This window comes from Panicum virgatum, chromosome 3K (assembly GCF_016808335.1).
Source record: "Panicum virgatum strain AP13 chromosome 3K, P.virgatum_v5, whole genome shotgun sequence".
In the NCBI taxonomy this organism is placed as follows: domain Eukaryota; kingdom Viridiplantae; phylum Streptophyta; class Magnoliopsida; order Poales; family Poaceae; genus Panicum; species Panicum virgatum.
This window is the reverse complement of record NC_053138.1, coordinates 54,262,510-54,276,173: the sequence shown is the minus strand read 5'-3', so window position 1 is coordinate 54,276,173 and position 13,664 is coordinate 54,262,510. Positions and strand designations below refer to the sequence as shown.

At 44.4% G+C, this 13,664-nt stretch overlaps 2 protein-coding genes across 2 annotated transcripts; one reads left to right on the top strand and one right to left on the bottom strand.

The window, feature by feature from the left end:
* Positions 1-360: 360 nt before the first annotated feature.
* LOC120699659 (phenylalanine--tRNA ligase, chloroplastic/mitochondrial-like) lies at positions 361-4,590 on the bottom strand. The gene is made up of 10 exons (XM_039983678.1): positions 4,244-4,590; positions 3,586-3,779; positions 2,982-3,188; positions 2,793-2,910; positions 2,624-2,700; positions 2,337-2,516; positions 1,673-1,717; positions 1,457-1,561; positions 958-1,071; positions 361-875 (listed from the first exon to the last, which is right to left on the bottom strand). The coding sequence occupies exons 1-10, from the start codon at positions 4,515-4,517 to the stop codon at positions 825-827; spliced, it is 1,365 nt and encodes a 454-aa protein (XP_039839612.1). The 5' UTR covers positions 4,518-4,590; the 3' UTR covers positions 361-824.
* A 3,154-nt stretch (positions 4,591-7,744) lies between these two features.
* LOC120701053 (prolyl 4-hydroxylase 5-like) lies at positions 7,745-9,515 on the top strand. Its single transcript, XM_039985225.1, has 6 exons — positions 7,745-7,834; positions 8,097-8,197; positions 8,300-8,397; positions 8,572-8,701; positions 8,800-8,972; positions 9,119-9,515. Exons 1-6 carry the CDS (start codon positions 7,745-7,747, stop codon positions 9,310-9,312), a joined length of 786 nt encoding a protein of 261 aa, XP_039841159.1. The 3' UTR covers positions 9,313-9,515.
* Positions 9,516-13,664: the final 4,149 nt, after the last annotated feature.

Genomic DNA, 13,664 nt, shown 5'->3' with positions numbered 1-13,664 from the left:
AGTTATTTATACATGTGCTTCGGGATTCTTGCGTCGGATTATTCTTCATTAACCAATAGTGTGCAGTCAGATCATGAGATCCTGTGTACAGCGACATGCCACTGATAGTACATAAAAGCCCACTGGATTCATACCGGGACATTCGTTCGGCTCTGTGATCTGTCAGCATCTAGTGTCCACTTTGCCACACAGAATGAAGAATAACATGAAACTGAACTCATCGTACAAACACAAAAATGAGCAATTTTTTGAAATCATTAGCAACACCGACTGCAGGCTGTACAATTTCAAAATGAACATCAGGCTCAAAATGAACATCAGGTAAACACGTGCAGGTAAGTTATTGTGGATAGGCTGATATATAAACATTTCCTTTTGCTTTGCATAATATCCAGTGGATTCAGAATCTAAATTGACATGAACAATACAGACTTCGGAAACTACCTCAAATTCTGAGATGCAGCTTTCTGTTTTTCCTTGAGGTGTGTGTTGAACAATATTAAGACATCGGCCTGCCTTCAGATCATCAGATGAAATATGTACATGGACAATGCCAACAATGGCATGTACTTCTGACTACTACAAACATAATAGCCATCTTATTGTAAACTACTGGCAAAAAAACTGAGAGCGTTGTACAATGCTTCTTAATCATTGTGGCTGCAAGCTACAATTCGAGCAGGGACTTTTTCTCTACCCGTGATCAATACAGAACCAAATGGTCCATTTTCTCCATATATAAAAAGAAAATTACATTTTCAATGGATTTACAAATAAGACAGGCAAAAATTAGTTCCCAGTATAACATCTGAACTAGCGTCCTTCTATCTCAACTCGACATTCAATTTATTTTTCACGGTTTCCCTGACATTCAACTGCAGTCGAAATGCAAAAATGATCAGATTCAAAATTAAAGATAGCATCTAAAATCTTTACGTGGGAGTCGTCGAATGTTACCTGCAGGCTGTTAATCTCCTCATCAGTGAGTGAACGTTCCATGGACCTATAGGCTATTCTGTAGCAATGACTTGTCATGCCTTTCTTGTTGGTGAAATTATCAATGAGCTTTACCTGCAAACAATTTTTTTTTCATCGCACAACATTCCAAAGAACCTCTAAATTCCATTATATGACTAAACTACTAATTGTGGATTAGATGCACAAATTAGGCTCCTAAGTCCTAACATTCACCACATGGATACTAGTGTTTCAAAATATAAAGAACAAAAGATCTTATCATGCCTCAAAAAGAGTTTTCCAATATGCATGCATGTATGAAAGGAGTCAGTTCATCAAAGTGTATTGAAACTGTAACATAGAGCTACAGTCATTGTTTCATCTCATTTATTACACAAAATTACAACATGAAAGGTGAAGGGTCCTACAAACTTGAAATGACTAAGCTAAGGCAAGTGCCTGAATCTTAATAGATGCATCAAAAGCACTGATCTCATACCTCCTCTACAAGATCTCCAGCAATTCCTCTGACAACTTCACATAAGTTGTTCTCCGTGAATGCATCATTGATCCAGAAACTCATATCCTTGTAACATGGAGGAAACTATAGAAAGAATAAACAGTAAGCCAGCACAAATTAGGCAACAAGATGAAAATTATTTTCTCAACAAATGACACGTAAATTAAACACAAAATAGAAACATAGAGATTTTACCTTTGAAAATGGCTTGAACTTGACACCAAGCTTGCCTTCTGAGAACTGGGTAGCAAGAATGTCTTAGAAACTAAAGTAGATAAGGGTAAATACAAACCAAGATGGACACGGCACCTCTTATTAATCCAGTGTTAAGTCAATGCATTGGATAGCTTAATTATACACAAAAATCATATTACATAACTTTTTGGTGCAGTCACACAGATTGGATCATGTTGCACATTTTTTAGCATTGCCAAAACCAAGTTTATCAGTTAGCATTTGTAAATTGCATTAGGAAACAAAAGATTTCATAACAAGTCAATAATTGTTACCGGCACTTAAAATCAACGTAAGGGGGGTTTCATTCAACTGAGAATCAAAGCTTTAAATCCATAAATCATACTACCACCAGTTCATTAAACTTATGTTCAGACAACAAGGAAACAAGCTGCTTCCCTTGTCCAAAATGCCAAGTAAAGTTGACTGGAGGGAGTAATTTATAACCCTCGAAAATTGAGATAGAAAAAGAAGTGTGCTAAAGAGTGAGTTTTGCAGAAAAGTAATTTAGATTGAGCAGATGTTGAAGCTTCACGTGAAGGGTAAATGACTCACTGTCAGGCAACACAAAATATAACTACAAAAGTAGTTAGATAGTAACCAAGAGCAACTATAGTAGCAATACCTGGGATGTGAACCGTTTATCATTTGACCAGAAGAGTCGTATATCTGGAATGTCAAAAAGGACCATTGCGAGGCGTTCTAAGCCCAGTCCAAAGGCCCATGCCACGTGGTCTGTCCTGCCATTTCTTTTCAAAATTTCCTGCTCGGTGACTCCACATCCCAGAACTTCCAACCAATCATCCTTATAAGATGAGAAAGTTAATCAGAAACCCACCATATCGACATATGTTGTTCGACATGTTTTACCTATACTTGACCCTCAAAATACCTGAACATCCAATGTAATACCTGAAAATATATTTCAAGCTCAAAGGATGGGTTGGTGAATGGAAAGTAAGTGTCAACCCATCGCATCTTGACAGCACCTGCAGACATGTTTGTCTATATTATTTAGCTGACATGTGGATCTATTTGATCATATCTTTCAATAACAAGGAACAGGATGCAAGTAATTTACCAAAAAGATGTCTTGCCAGGCCTTCCAGCGTTTTCTTGAGGTCTGCAGCTGCATATGCTGTCCCATCCATGCCAGAACCTGACCAGTCATCTGGAGAAAAGACACGGAAGCCTTCCATCTGCATGTGCTAAAGATAATCAGAAACAATATTCTTGACAAATATGTATGAATATAGCAAAACAAAGTTACCTGGTGGAAGACAGGATAGTGAGTTGAATCAATAGAATCTCTACGATAAACATCCCCAGTTACAAGAAAATGTGTATGTCCATCCCTTAGAAGCTCTGCTTGATGAGCACTGGTATGACATCGCAAGACAGTTTGACTATCAACATAGTATGTGTCATTGTAACTCCGGCTTACATGGTCAGCAGGGACCAACACGTCATCAAAGTTCTGCAGGAAGTAACACTTCCAGGTCAGAAACAAGCCAACAATCACCTAATTCTATTTTTTCACTAAAAATGATTGAGTCTGGAAAAGGACACGCAGCGCCTTCTAGTACTCAGTTCGCTATCATAAGGGAAGATGTCATGAGAGGTAAGAAACAAGCAATTGACTCTATAACACTTCAAACTGCAGCATTATTGTTTTCATTCTTTTCCACTTCAAGTACTTTTTTCCTTTTAAATATTTAATGATCTTTTTAGTTTCTGGAAAAATCTTGTGTGCTTACTTACTATTGCTAGTAGGTTAGCGCTATATCATGATTTATAGTCGGTCCTTACCTAAAATTCCAGAATGGGACATCCATTCAGTGCAGTTAAACAAAATCTAAAGTTCTAACTCGTACCTGCTTGACAGAGACAAGAGGGCAAAGATCATCAAACTTGTCAAACTGCCCGGCAAAGTTCTTGTCAAAGTAATCATAAATAGTGTTCTTCAGAATCCCTAGAGGGTGGTTGTCCCTCCTGTGCAGCTGCAGTCCAATCTTCGAAAAGATAGTATCTGGCACATTGTTTGTCGGGTCATCCTCCTTTACAACATCTGAAAAGGCAGTCGGAAATGAATCAATTCATGACAGAGAAAACATAAGCTATACTAATTTCACAAAAAGAAGCTGTGCATTGTGAGATTCAATTGCAGTATAAATACAGACGCGATGTAACATCATTGAGGGTCTCAGAATGCAACACACCGAACAATGCAATGCAATGATTGTCGCGGCGATTCCACTACTGAGAAGCTACTGAAGAATGCAAACAACCGTTCAGGAACTTGAATCCACAGGATACAGCAAGAATACTAAAACATTTCAATGTCACCGGAGGACCACCTATGAATGAAACCTCCCAAAACGATAACACAGCTAACCAAGTTTGAACTTCCTAATCTTCAAAAAAAAATGCTAACTTTTTGGCCAGTGTAATCAAGCCCAAAACCCAGAAAGAACCCTGCCTCCCAAGATCCCACCTTTGCATCACACCTTGAGACCCGAGCCCCCCACTCACCGTCGCGCGCGATCTTGACGCCGCCCACCTCGACGGCCGCAGCCGCCGCAGCCGCGGACGTCCGGAGCCCCCTCGCCCCGGACGGCGCCGGCGCGGCGGGGAAGAAGCGGGCGAGGAGGATGCGATTGGGCCGTGACGAGAAGATGGGGCGGGTGGAAGAGGAGGAGATGGCGGCAGCGGCGGCGGCGGCCGGGGACGCCATGGGAAGCGTGGCCATGGCGCGAACACGCGCGCGGAGGAGGCAGCAGCACGCGGTTCGGATAAGCGGGCGCATGGCTGCGGCTGCGGCTGCGGCGGAGTCTTGTGGGATGGAGGGGAGAGTGAAAGCGAAAGGGGGGAGAAGACGGCGACCAGAGGGGTTAAGGGTAGAAGAAGGCGTGGTTAAAGAGATTTTGAAAAGCAATTAGTTTTTTTGAAAGAAAAGATCTGGTTAATTAATGAGATAATGGTGGCTCAAAATGATACTTATAAGAAAAATAGTGAAAATGGGTCCTAATTTGATACACCATTTGCACACTTTTTAGAAGCATTTGGACAATAGATAGACTTTTAATCAATGGTCGGTAATAATTTTATGAGAGATCTTGCCCACTGGATTAGAGCTCGAGTGCTCACACCCACATGCTTTTGAGTGGTGAAAAAGCAAGGATTTGTGGTGCACACCACATACTTGTGTGATGTGAGTGTGTGCGTCAAATCTTAGCACTTGTATTTATATGTGAGTGTTTATCATTTGGATGGGATTAGACCCGAGCTTAGGGATGATGAATGAAAGACAAGAGCTTAACATCGAAACAAAATTAAAATCAAACTGAACTTGTATTTATATATGGATGTTCATCATTATGATGGGTTTTGGGATGAATCGTCCATCCATTTAAATTGCAAGGCATATTTACCTTAACAAAGATAAGACTTTTACTCATAACTATTCTATATGTTAATGCATATTTTTTGTGAAACAATTTTGATGTTATAAGTTTTGTGTTTATACTTGTGGTTATGACCTTTATATCACGTAGTGATAAATTAATTGAGTAAATGTCGATCAAACTCTTGTCCTAGCATTCACCCGGAAAAAAAACCCTCTTGTCCTAGCAAACTGAAATATGTCTTGTAATTTGAAACAAAAGAGAGTAACTATCATGTGTGTTTTTGGTTTATTGTTTGTTTTTTTTCTGTAAAATGGACTCGACCTAGTAAAGCAAATTATCCTAACTGCATGGTTACCAAACTTCCCATCTTCTAAGCGTGTGACTATTTGAGTTATAGTATTGGACTCTAGTCACGAATTTATGATGTTGATTCCAAACAATGTGTTAATTGTGCTTGTATGTGTCATTACCCTTTTCTACGCAAAACTGTTCAATATTACGAGGCAAATATTTGCATGCGTTGCTACGAACAAAATTGCTATAAGTATCGGATACATATAGTTGTTTATATGTTAATTTGTAGGTCTACATGATCGAGTCATGTACGAAGAGTTAGAGTTTAGGGTTAAGGCCCACTTGTCAATGACATAAGACGGATCAAACTAAAATTTAGATGAAAATATTTGATGCTTTAAAATAGGTATAGACCAGGCAAATATACTCGTGCGTTGCTATGGACAAAGTTTGTATAAGTATTGGATACATATAATTGCTCATATATTAATTTATAGAGATTTACGTGATCGAGTCGTGTGGACGAAGGGATGATCCAACTTGAATACGGGATGGACTAAGTCCCACTTGTCAATTACATAAGGCGGATTAAACCAAAAATTTAGATGAAAATATTACGTGCTTTAGAAATAGGTATAGACTAGAAACCTAGCGCGGCTTTGCCACGACCTCCGGTGAGGTGAGCCAGTGTTATACGGTGGGAAAACGGGAAAATGTTGAGTACTGTTTCACTTTTTGGATGTGAATTGGGGTCTTTTTTTTTACAGAGCTATACACATTGGAGACGCAAGCTTGGGATCTCGGTAAGTGGCCGGCGGAGCCGATTGCTGGTCGGCGCGAGGCCGCATCGTCTGCGATGAACAACACAACGAAAACGGTGAGCGGGATGAAGAGATCGAACGTACGGGCCTTTGGGTGTTGCCCTCTCGATTTGCTCAATGAGAATATTTATTTCCTACGGGGGAAGGAATTTGTACTGTTTGCTTACACGGCCGTTTATATCGTTTTCACGGTATGTAAATGCTACTCGATTGATAGCTGTGTAGGTCAATTAGCTGTGTAAAATCGTACAAAACTGCTTTGACTGTTTAAAAAACCGTTTAAATAGTCGTGTGTACCGACTTTTTGCTAAATGAGGTGACCGACCGCTCACCTTTTAATAGAAGGCAAAGTTTGTGAAATTTACAAAATTGCACCATGGATCAATTTGGGATGGGATCTGGAAAAATCTAGAGATTTAATCCTTGACTAATAGAAAATATTTAGCTCGTGTTCCGGTCGGCCGGCGACGTGGGTCGTCATGCGCTCGATTTTGGCCCGATCACTACAGGGTAAGTTCCTAGAGATGCAGAAGGGGAAACGTCCCTAGGTACCTTGCTGGAGTAGTAATGCATGAGTTCAGAAAGCTTCAGGAAACTAACCCATGCGCTAGTTTTTGTCCAGCCGTTTATTCAGAATCGAATGGATCATAACTGATGTAGACGTGGCGCTATGTGCGCTCGATTTTTGGCTTGTGCAGGGTCAGCTTTCGTCTTTTAGAGATAGATAAGGCATACCCATAGAAATTGAGAATCTAAATAATTATCAATTACATTTCAGTATATTAGGTTGATTTTTAAATCTTTCTCTACTTTGTACTCCCCCATTTCAAATTATAATTCATTTGATTTTTTACTCTAAGTTTAACCGGTCATCTTATTTAAAAAATTTATGCAAACATAGTCAAATTTAAATCAAATTTTAAAACCCACATGAATTCTCGGCTTAGCTAGACAAGAGAAGGAAGGAATGTTATTAGGGCAGTCCCAATGCAGACTCTACTCATAGAGTTTAAGTCTCAAAGACTCTATCACAAGAAACTATGCTTCCCAATGCAAAATGTGTTACTTTAGTTTATATGGCCCACTTGTCTCTTTCACATTCATTCTTGATTTGCGTGAAGACTTAGAGTCTAAATAAGACTTGGAGTCTTGATTTCTCTCCCTCTCTCTTCCATAAATATACTGCCATATCAGCAAAACACAATAAATAGTAAGCTTAGACTTCATGGTAGAGTCTGGGTTGGGACTGTCCTTATGCAACCTTGAGGGCGTCGTTCCGCCGCCGGAGCCGATCCGGCTGAGACTCATCGAGTCAACCTACTATACTGTTCGTTCCCGTTCCTCCTTTCCTTGTAATCATCACCTAATTGAGTTGGAGTCCCGACGTGATAATTAACCTGCCGATACTCTTCTTTGCTTCTCCTAGAAACAGTCGAAACAGATCGTGACGCCAAGGAATATTAATCAGTCGAGGACCACGTTGAACATACGCCGGCGATCACGTACCGGAGATGCCCGGCGGCGGCGGCGAAGGCGAAGGCGAGCCGTGGACGGAGGAGCTCTCGTCGGAGCCCCGCGCTTCCTTGTACCACAACTTCCTCGTGAGCACTCCACATGTTCTGCTAGTCTTCCATAGAATCTAACTAGCTGCTTAGATAGATGCAATTCTGCTCACGCTAGCAGCTGATGATTCTGACTTTGGAGCCCCGCGCTTCCTTGTACCACAACTTCCTCGTGAGCACTCCACATGTTCTGCTAGTCTTCCATAGAATCTAGCTAGCTGCTTAGATATATGCAATTCTGCTCACGCTAGCAGCTGATGATTCTGACTGAATTTTAATTTGTGGCCTTGTACGTTCTCAGTCCAAGGAAGAATGCAACCATCTGATCTCGCTGGCGAAGCCTCGCCTGCAGAAGTCGACAGTGGTCGATGAAGAGGCCGGAGGAACGATCAAGGAGACCAGGTTAGTACATGAACATTATTGCCAATGCAAGCAACGCCGATTCCTTCTAATTACAGGCCATGCTGATGATTATCTTGCTTGACGGTGGTTACACGTACTCAGCGGGCGGACAAGTTCAGGGATGTTCCTGCAAAGAGGGCAGGACCAGGTTATTCGTAGAATCGAGAAAAGGATAGCAGATTACACCTCCGTACCCCTAGGTATGTATATTGTTGGTGCTCACCATGGGTTAAATATATACTCCATCCATACTCGAAAAGAATGTCGTTTTAGATAGCGACACAGTTTCCACAGCTTAACTTTGACTTTTTATTTATTAATTGGTGCCTTGGTGTACTTCAAATGTTGCTGATCTCATTATTCTTTCTTTGCAGAGAACGGAGAGGGCCTCCAAGTTCTCCACTATCAAGTTGGGCAGAAGTACGACCCTCACTTTGATTACACCGAGAATGGTTACGTGACCAAAAATGGAGGCCCGCGTCAAGCAACTCTTCTCATGTATTTGTATGTACTACAACATTGGTATTAACTCTATGAAACATGGTTGAATTTGGCGTTAACATTTTTTTTTCTTTTCCATGGCAAAATGTGTCATTGTCTAGGTCAGATGTCGAAGATGGTGGCGAAACAGTGTTCCCTTCCGCGACGGCAAAGAGCGGCTCCTCGCATGGAGGACCTGCAAAGAGGGGTGTATCTGTCAAACCCAAGATGGGAGACGCGCTGCTCTTCTGGAGCATGAGGCCTGATGGATCCCGTGATCCCAAAAGCCTTCATGGTGAGATCACTCAATTCAGTCGACCTCGATGACATGGCATGTTTTTTTTCCCCTCAGTAGTCAAGTGTTGTGACTTTTCTCAATTCAGTACAATATGAAATGACGACGTGTATTCAAACCACAAATTGAATTTCCTTCATCATCAGGTGCAAGCCCAGTGATAAAGGGCGACAAATGGTCAGCGACCAAGTGGATGCACGTCCATGAGTTCAAAGTCTATGTCAGTGCTGCTGCTGCATCGCCTTCGTCTGATGCTGTCCTGCAAGAAGATGGGCGGCGGCGACGTGGAACCCGTGCAAGGAAGCCCAACACTCGAGTGCTTGGGCCGGACTGGGAATAGTCCATGTATGGGCGTGTATGTGTGTCCAGCTGTGCCGAGTTGCGTGTGCTTTCGAGGAGAGGAAACGGGAGTGAGGAAGACAACGTGTAAACAAACGCTGAACGCATCGTTCAAGCTGTCCTCTCTCCATCCCCAATTGCTTCTCTGCTTCGATTCCCCGTTCTTCACCTCAATCCCCCTTCCTGCTGCTTCAAGTGCCTCTGATCTGGTCAACTCTGGAAAATAAAATTCGAATCTTTTTTTTAGACCGGATTTTATGCCCACGTGGGCATGTGCCCACTTGAATATGAACCGTCAAATGCATTTCAACCGATATAGATTAAACATAGGGTGCTAACGGAGACTACCGGCGTCAGTTGGGCACTTCCATCTGGCTAGCTACAGGCGGCCTCATCTCTTGTCATGGTGGTGGCTGGTGACCAGCGCTGGCTTCTATCCAAACCGAACAGGCTGAAGGAGGCTCCTGTGCTGCTCGTGGACCCGTGGTTACCACCACATCCACATCCACCACCATGGACGAGCCGCTGCAGGCCTGTAGCTCGAGCGAAGGATGGCGGCCTCCCCTTCTTCCTCTCTCCTCTTCCCGCAGACGAGGTGGGACTGGGAGGAGGACTTGTTCCAGCGGGAGAGACAGATCGTGGCACACAGGGACTCGGCCAGCAGGCAGCAGGCGGAGGAGGTCAGAGCCACGCTCCGCCCGCACTTGGCACCGCAGGCGGCCGCGGCTCCTCCGACGCCGCAGAGGCCGGAGGTGCTGCTGGAGTCGCAGGTGCAGGCGGGCGGCGATGGGGAGTACTCGGAGTACGCCTGGTGGGCGTCGGCGACGGGAAGTTGGGTTTATCCTTCAAAAAAGATTTTACCTTTTGTTATCAAATTGTTATATCACGTTATGCGCAAATGGAAGTGAAATCTTACGCTCTGACACACTGAGTCAGATGGTGGTGGGCTTGACTCAATCCAGAATGTTTTTTTTCAAAGGTGTATATTCAAGGTGACAAAACAAATGTGTAAATTAGGTACGGTAGAAACTATTTCAAGATAAAATGCTAGTAACCATTTGGACAGAAGCTATTTTCCGGACAAACCAATCCAAGAGTAGTAACAGTATTGTGTCAGATTGTTGGTTATTTGGATTAGTTTTTTTTAAGTCTATATTGAAATTTGAAATAAATTTGAACAGAACCTATTTCTAAAATAAAATTGCTTTCACTATCAAGTTTGGACATAAGCTATTTTCTATGTAAATCAGTTAAAACAACAACTTGGAGCGTGCTCAGCTCATAGAAGAGCACCAGGAGAAAGAGTGCTCAGCTCAAAGAATAGCACCAGGAGAAGAGAGAACGGTACAAAAAGAAGACAACAAGAAGACGGCTGCCCTCCACAGCGTGGCGATGCCTGAAACCAGGTAAATGGGCCCCACACCTGATAATAAAAGTCACTCCTGCTATGTTGCAGTGGAGGGCATCACTAGGGTCCTGTTGGTTTCGTATCACAACTACGACATACGATTTTCGAGAAAAAAATCTTCAATGCATGGAGTACTAAACGAAGTTTATTTACAAAATTTTGGAGTACTAAACGAAGTTTATTTACAAAAATTTTTCACGGATGTGTGTAACTTTTCGAGACGAATCTAATGACAGTAATTAATCGATGATTGACTACAGTAATGCTACAGTAACCAAACTTTAATCGTGCGGTCAAAAGTCTCATTAGGTTCGTCTCGCGAAATAGCGTAGGACTGTGGAGTTAGTTTTACAAATTACTTTTTATTTAATACCTCTAATTATTAGTCAAATTTTTTTACTACTTGTGCTACTCACAACCAAACAGGGCCTTCACAATCACTGGGGGGTCCAGCATATTCAGGGTGTGTTTAGTTCCCACAAAATTTCCAAATTTTCCATCACATCCATCACATCTCCTATCACATTAAAACATTAAATATAGCAAATAACATATGCATGGAGTACTAAATGTAGTTAAATAAAAAAACTAATTGCATAGTTTTGATGTACGTTGCGAGACGAATCTTTTGAGCCTAGTTAAGTCATGGTAGGACAATATTTATCACAAACAAACGAAAAGTGCTACAGTATACTATAGTGACTGATGTGATTTTTTCTCCCCCTCCTCCCCTCGTCTAAACACAGCCTCAGTCTTTTCTCTTCGGTGATCAGTATTGTGTCTCTCTCACTTCTCTCTCTACTACATCCAAATATATATTCTTTAGTAAGTTGGAACCAAAGCCTGAACTTGCTCCGCTCCCCAATTTCTAGCTTTGGGCATCGGTACTTGCAGTGTGGGGAGTAGTGCTTCAACCTTCTCTCTCTATTTCAAGCGCTACTCTGGAAACACCCTGTGGAGGGTAACAGAGCCTAACGGAGCTGGGTGAGGGCACCTACCCTGAATGAAGATTTCTAGGAGCAGGGTACCGGTCAAACCGGTCCGGACCGGTTCCGGTTCGGTCCGGTATGAAACCGTTCAAAATTTAAAATTTAAATTTGAATTCAAAAAAATGAAAAAATCCTAAAAAATTCCTAAAAATATTTCAAGGTGCAAAGAATCTAATGATGTCAAATTTTCTCAAAAATTCGTTCATTTAATATGGTTTGCGGAATTTATAAGTTAAATAAAAAAACGTGCATACGAAAGTATACAAATACAATGTAAAAGTAGTATAAAAAAAGATTGGATGGTTCATTTAGACTAAAATATGTTATACAAACATTTATTTAGTATACTTTGTGGGCATTTGAATTTAAACCAAAAAGAAAAAAAAATTGAATTTGACAGGTTACCAGTCAAACCGGCCGGTTACCATCCAAACCGGCCGGTATACCGGCCAAACCGACCGGTATACCGGTCGGAACCGGTTGAACCTGGGCGTTTGAATTTCACCGGTTCCGATCGGTAACCGGCCAAACCGGACCGGTATACTAGAACCGGAGGCCGGCGGTTACCGGTCACCGGTCGGGATTCAAAACCCTGGTCCATCCATGGGAGCAATGTTCGTTCTCAAGATCTGTACCGATAGCAGAGTATTCTGGTTTATGTTGTATCATGTACTTTCTACTGTATATCACTTTATGTATACGAATATCTATACACAATAAAACAGGCGACTCGCTCTCTCACCGTTTCAAAATCATTTGAACCACACCTCTGATCTGTCTCTCCCGTCCCCTCCCCCCCCCACGCGCCTCGCGGAGCAGCGACGGCGGCGATTCCATCCTCTCCACTGCCCGCGCCGGAGAAGCCCAGATCCGGGGCCGGCAAGGCCGGATCCGGCGGCGGCGGGCCGAGATCCTGCGGTTCCCGTGGCTGGCGGCGCTTGCCTCCCGGGCCCTTTGCCCGGCCGCCGGAGACCTCGGCCCCGCGCCATGGGCTGCATGCACGGCCGCCCGTACACCACCAGCCCCGCGGCCCCCGTCACCTCCTCCCGCCGCCGGGACCACCCCGTGGGCTCCCAGCCGCAGCAGGAGGGGGTCGACTCCTCCGACGCCGCCGCGGCGCCGGCGGAGGCTGGAGCGGCGCCGGAGCAGCAGGCCGACCAGAAGCCTGAGAAGCCGGCGCAGGTGAAGAGGGAGCGCCGGTCGCGGTCGTCGAGCTCCGCCGCCGCGGCGGCGCACGCGGAGGTGCGCCTGGGCGGGAGCTTCGCCAACAAGGCGCGCGGCGAGCAGGTCGCCGCCGGCTGGCCCGCCTGGCTCTTCGCCGTCGCCGGCGAGGCCATCAATGGCTGGACCCTGCGCCGCGCCGACTCCTTCGAGAAGATCGACAAGGTGCACCCTTTCCTCCGCCTCCCTAGCTCCGTGATGCATGCCGCGCGAACGCCGAGGTGAAAAATTGCATCTTTTTTTCCTCTCTCCCAGATCGGCCAGGGCACTCCCAGATCGGCCAGGGCACGTACAACAATGTGTACAAGGCGCGGGACTCGCTGAGTGGCAAGATCGTGGCGCTCAAGAAGGTGCGCTTCGACAACTTGGAGCCGGAGAGCGTGCGCTTCATGGCGCGCGAGATCCTCATCCTTCGCCAGCTCCGCCACGGCGGTTCCCGGCGATGAACGGCGGGCTCCCTAGATTCCGTACGCCTTCTAACTCCTGTCGTTCTCGAATTTTTCTCCTCCGTTTTGATTCTAAGCGGCTGCCGCTTCGGCTACCCTTTTCTCTCTGCTGCTGCTCGACGCCTTCACCGGCTTCGGAGGCGACGGCGGCCACGCGTCGTCATGTCGTCGCGGTGTTCTTGGGGTGCGAGGCGGGGGCGGGAGCGGCGTCGCGCGGGTCTGCCGCCACCACGCCGAGAGCCGCAAGCAGAAGTCGCTAGGCCTGCTCTGCTCCAAGTAAGGCTCTCGC

Bases quoted from the DNA above. Each gene is read 5' to 3' on its own strand.
- LOC120699659 (XM_039983678.1), bottom strand. From the start codon at position 4,517: ATGCGCCCGCTTATCCGAACCGCGTGCTGCTGCCTCCTCCGCGCGCGT. The intron at 1,562-1,672 runs GTAAAATCTCTA...TTCTTTCTATAG, and splicing joins AGTTCAAGCCATTTTCAAAG to TTTCCTCCATGTTACAAGGA. The intron at 876-957 runs GTAACATTCGAC...TTTCGACTGCAG, and splicing joins AGGAGATTAACAGCCTGCAG to TTGAATGTCAGGGAAACCGT.
- LOC120701053 (XM_039985225.1), top strand. From the start codon at position 7,745: ATGCCCGGCGGCGGCGGCGAAGGCGAAGGCGAGCCGTGGACGGAGGAG. The intron at 8,398-8,571 runs GTATGTATATTG...CTTTCTTTGCAG, and splicing joins TTACACCTCCGTACCCCTAG to AGAACGGAGAGGGCCTCCAA. The intron at 8,702-8,799 runs GTATGTACTACA...GTCATTGTCTAG, and splicing joins GCAACTCTTCTCATGTATTT to GTCAGATGTCGAAGATGGTG.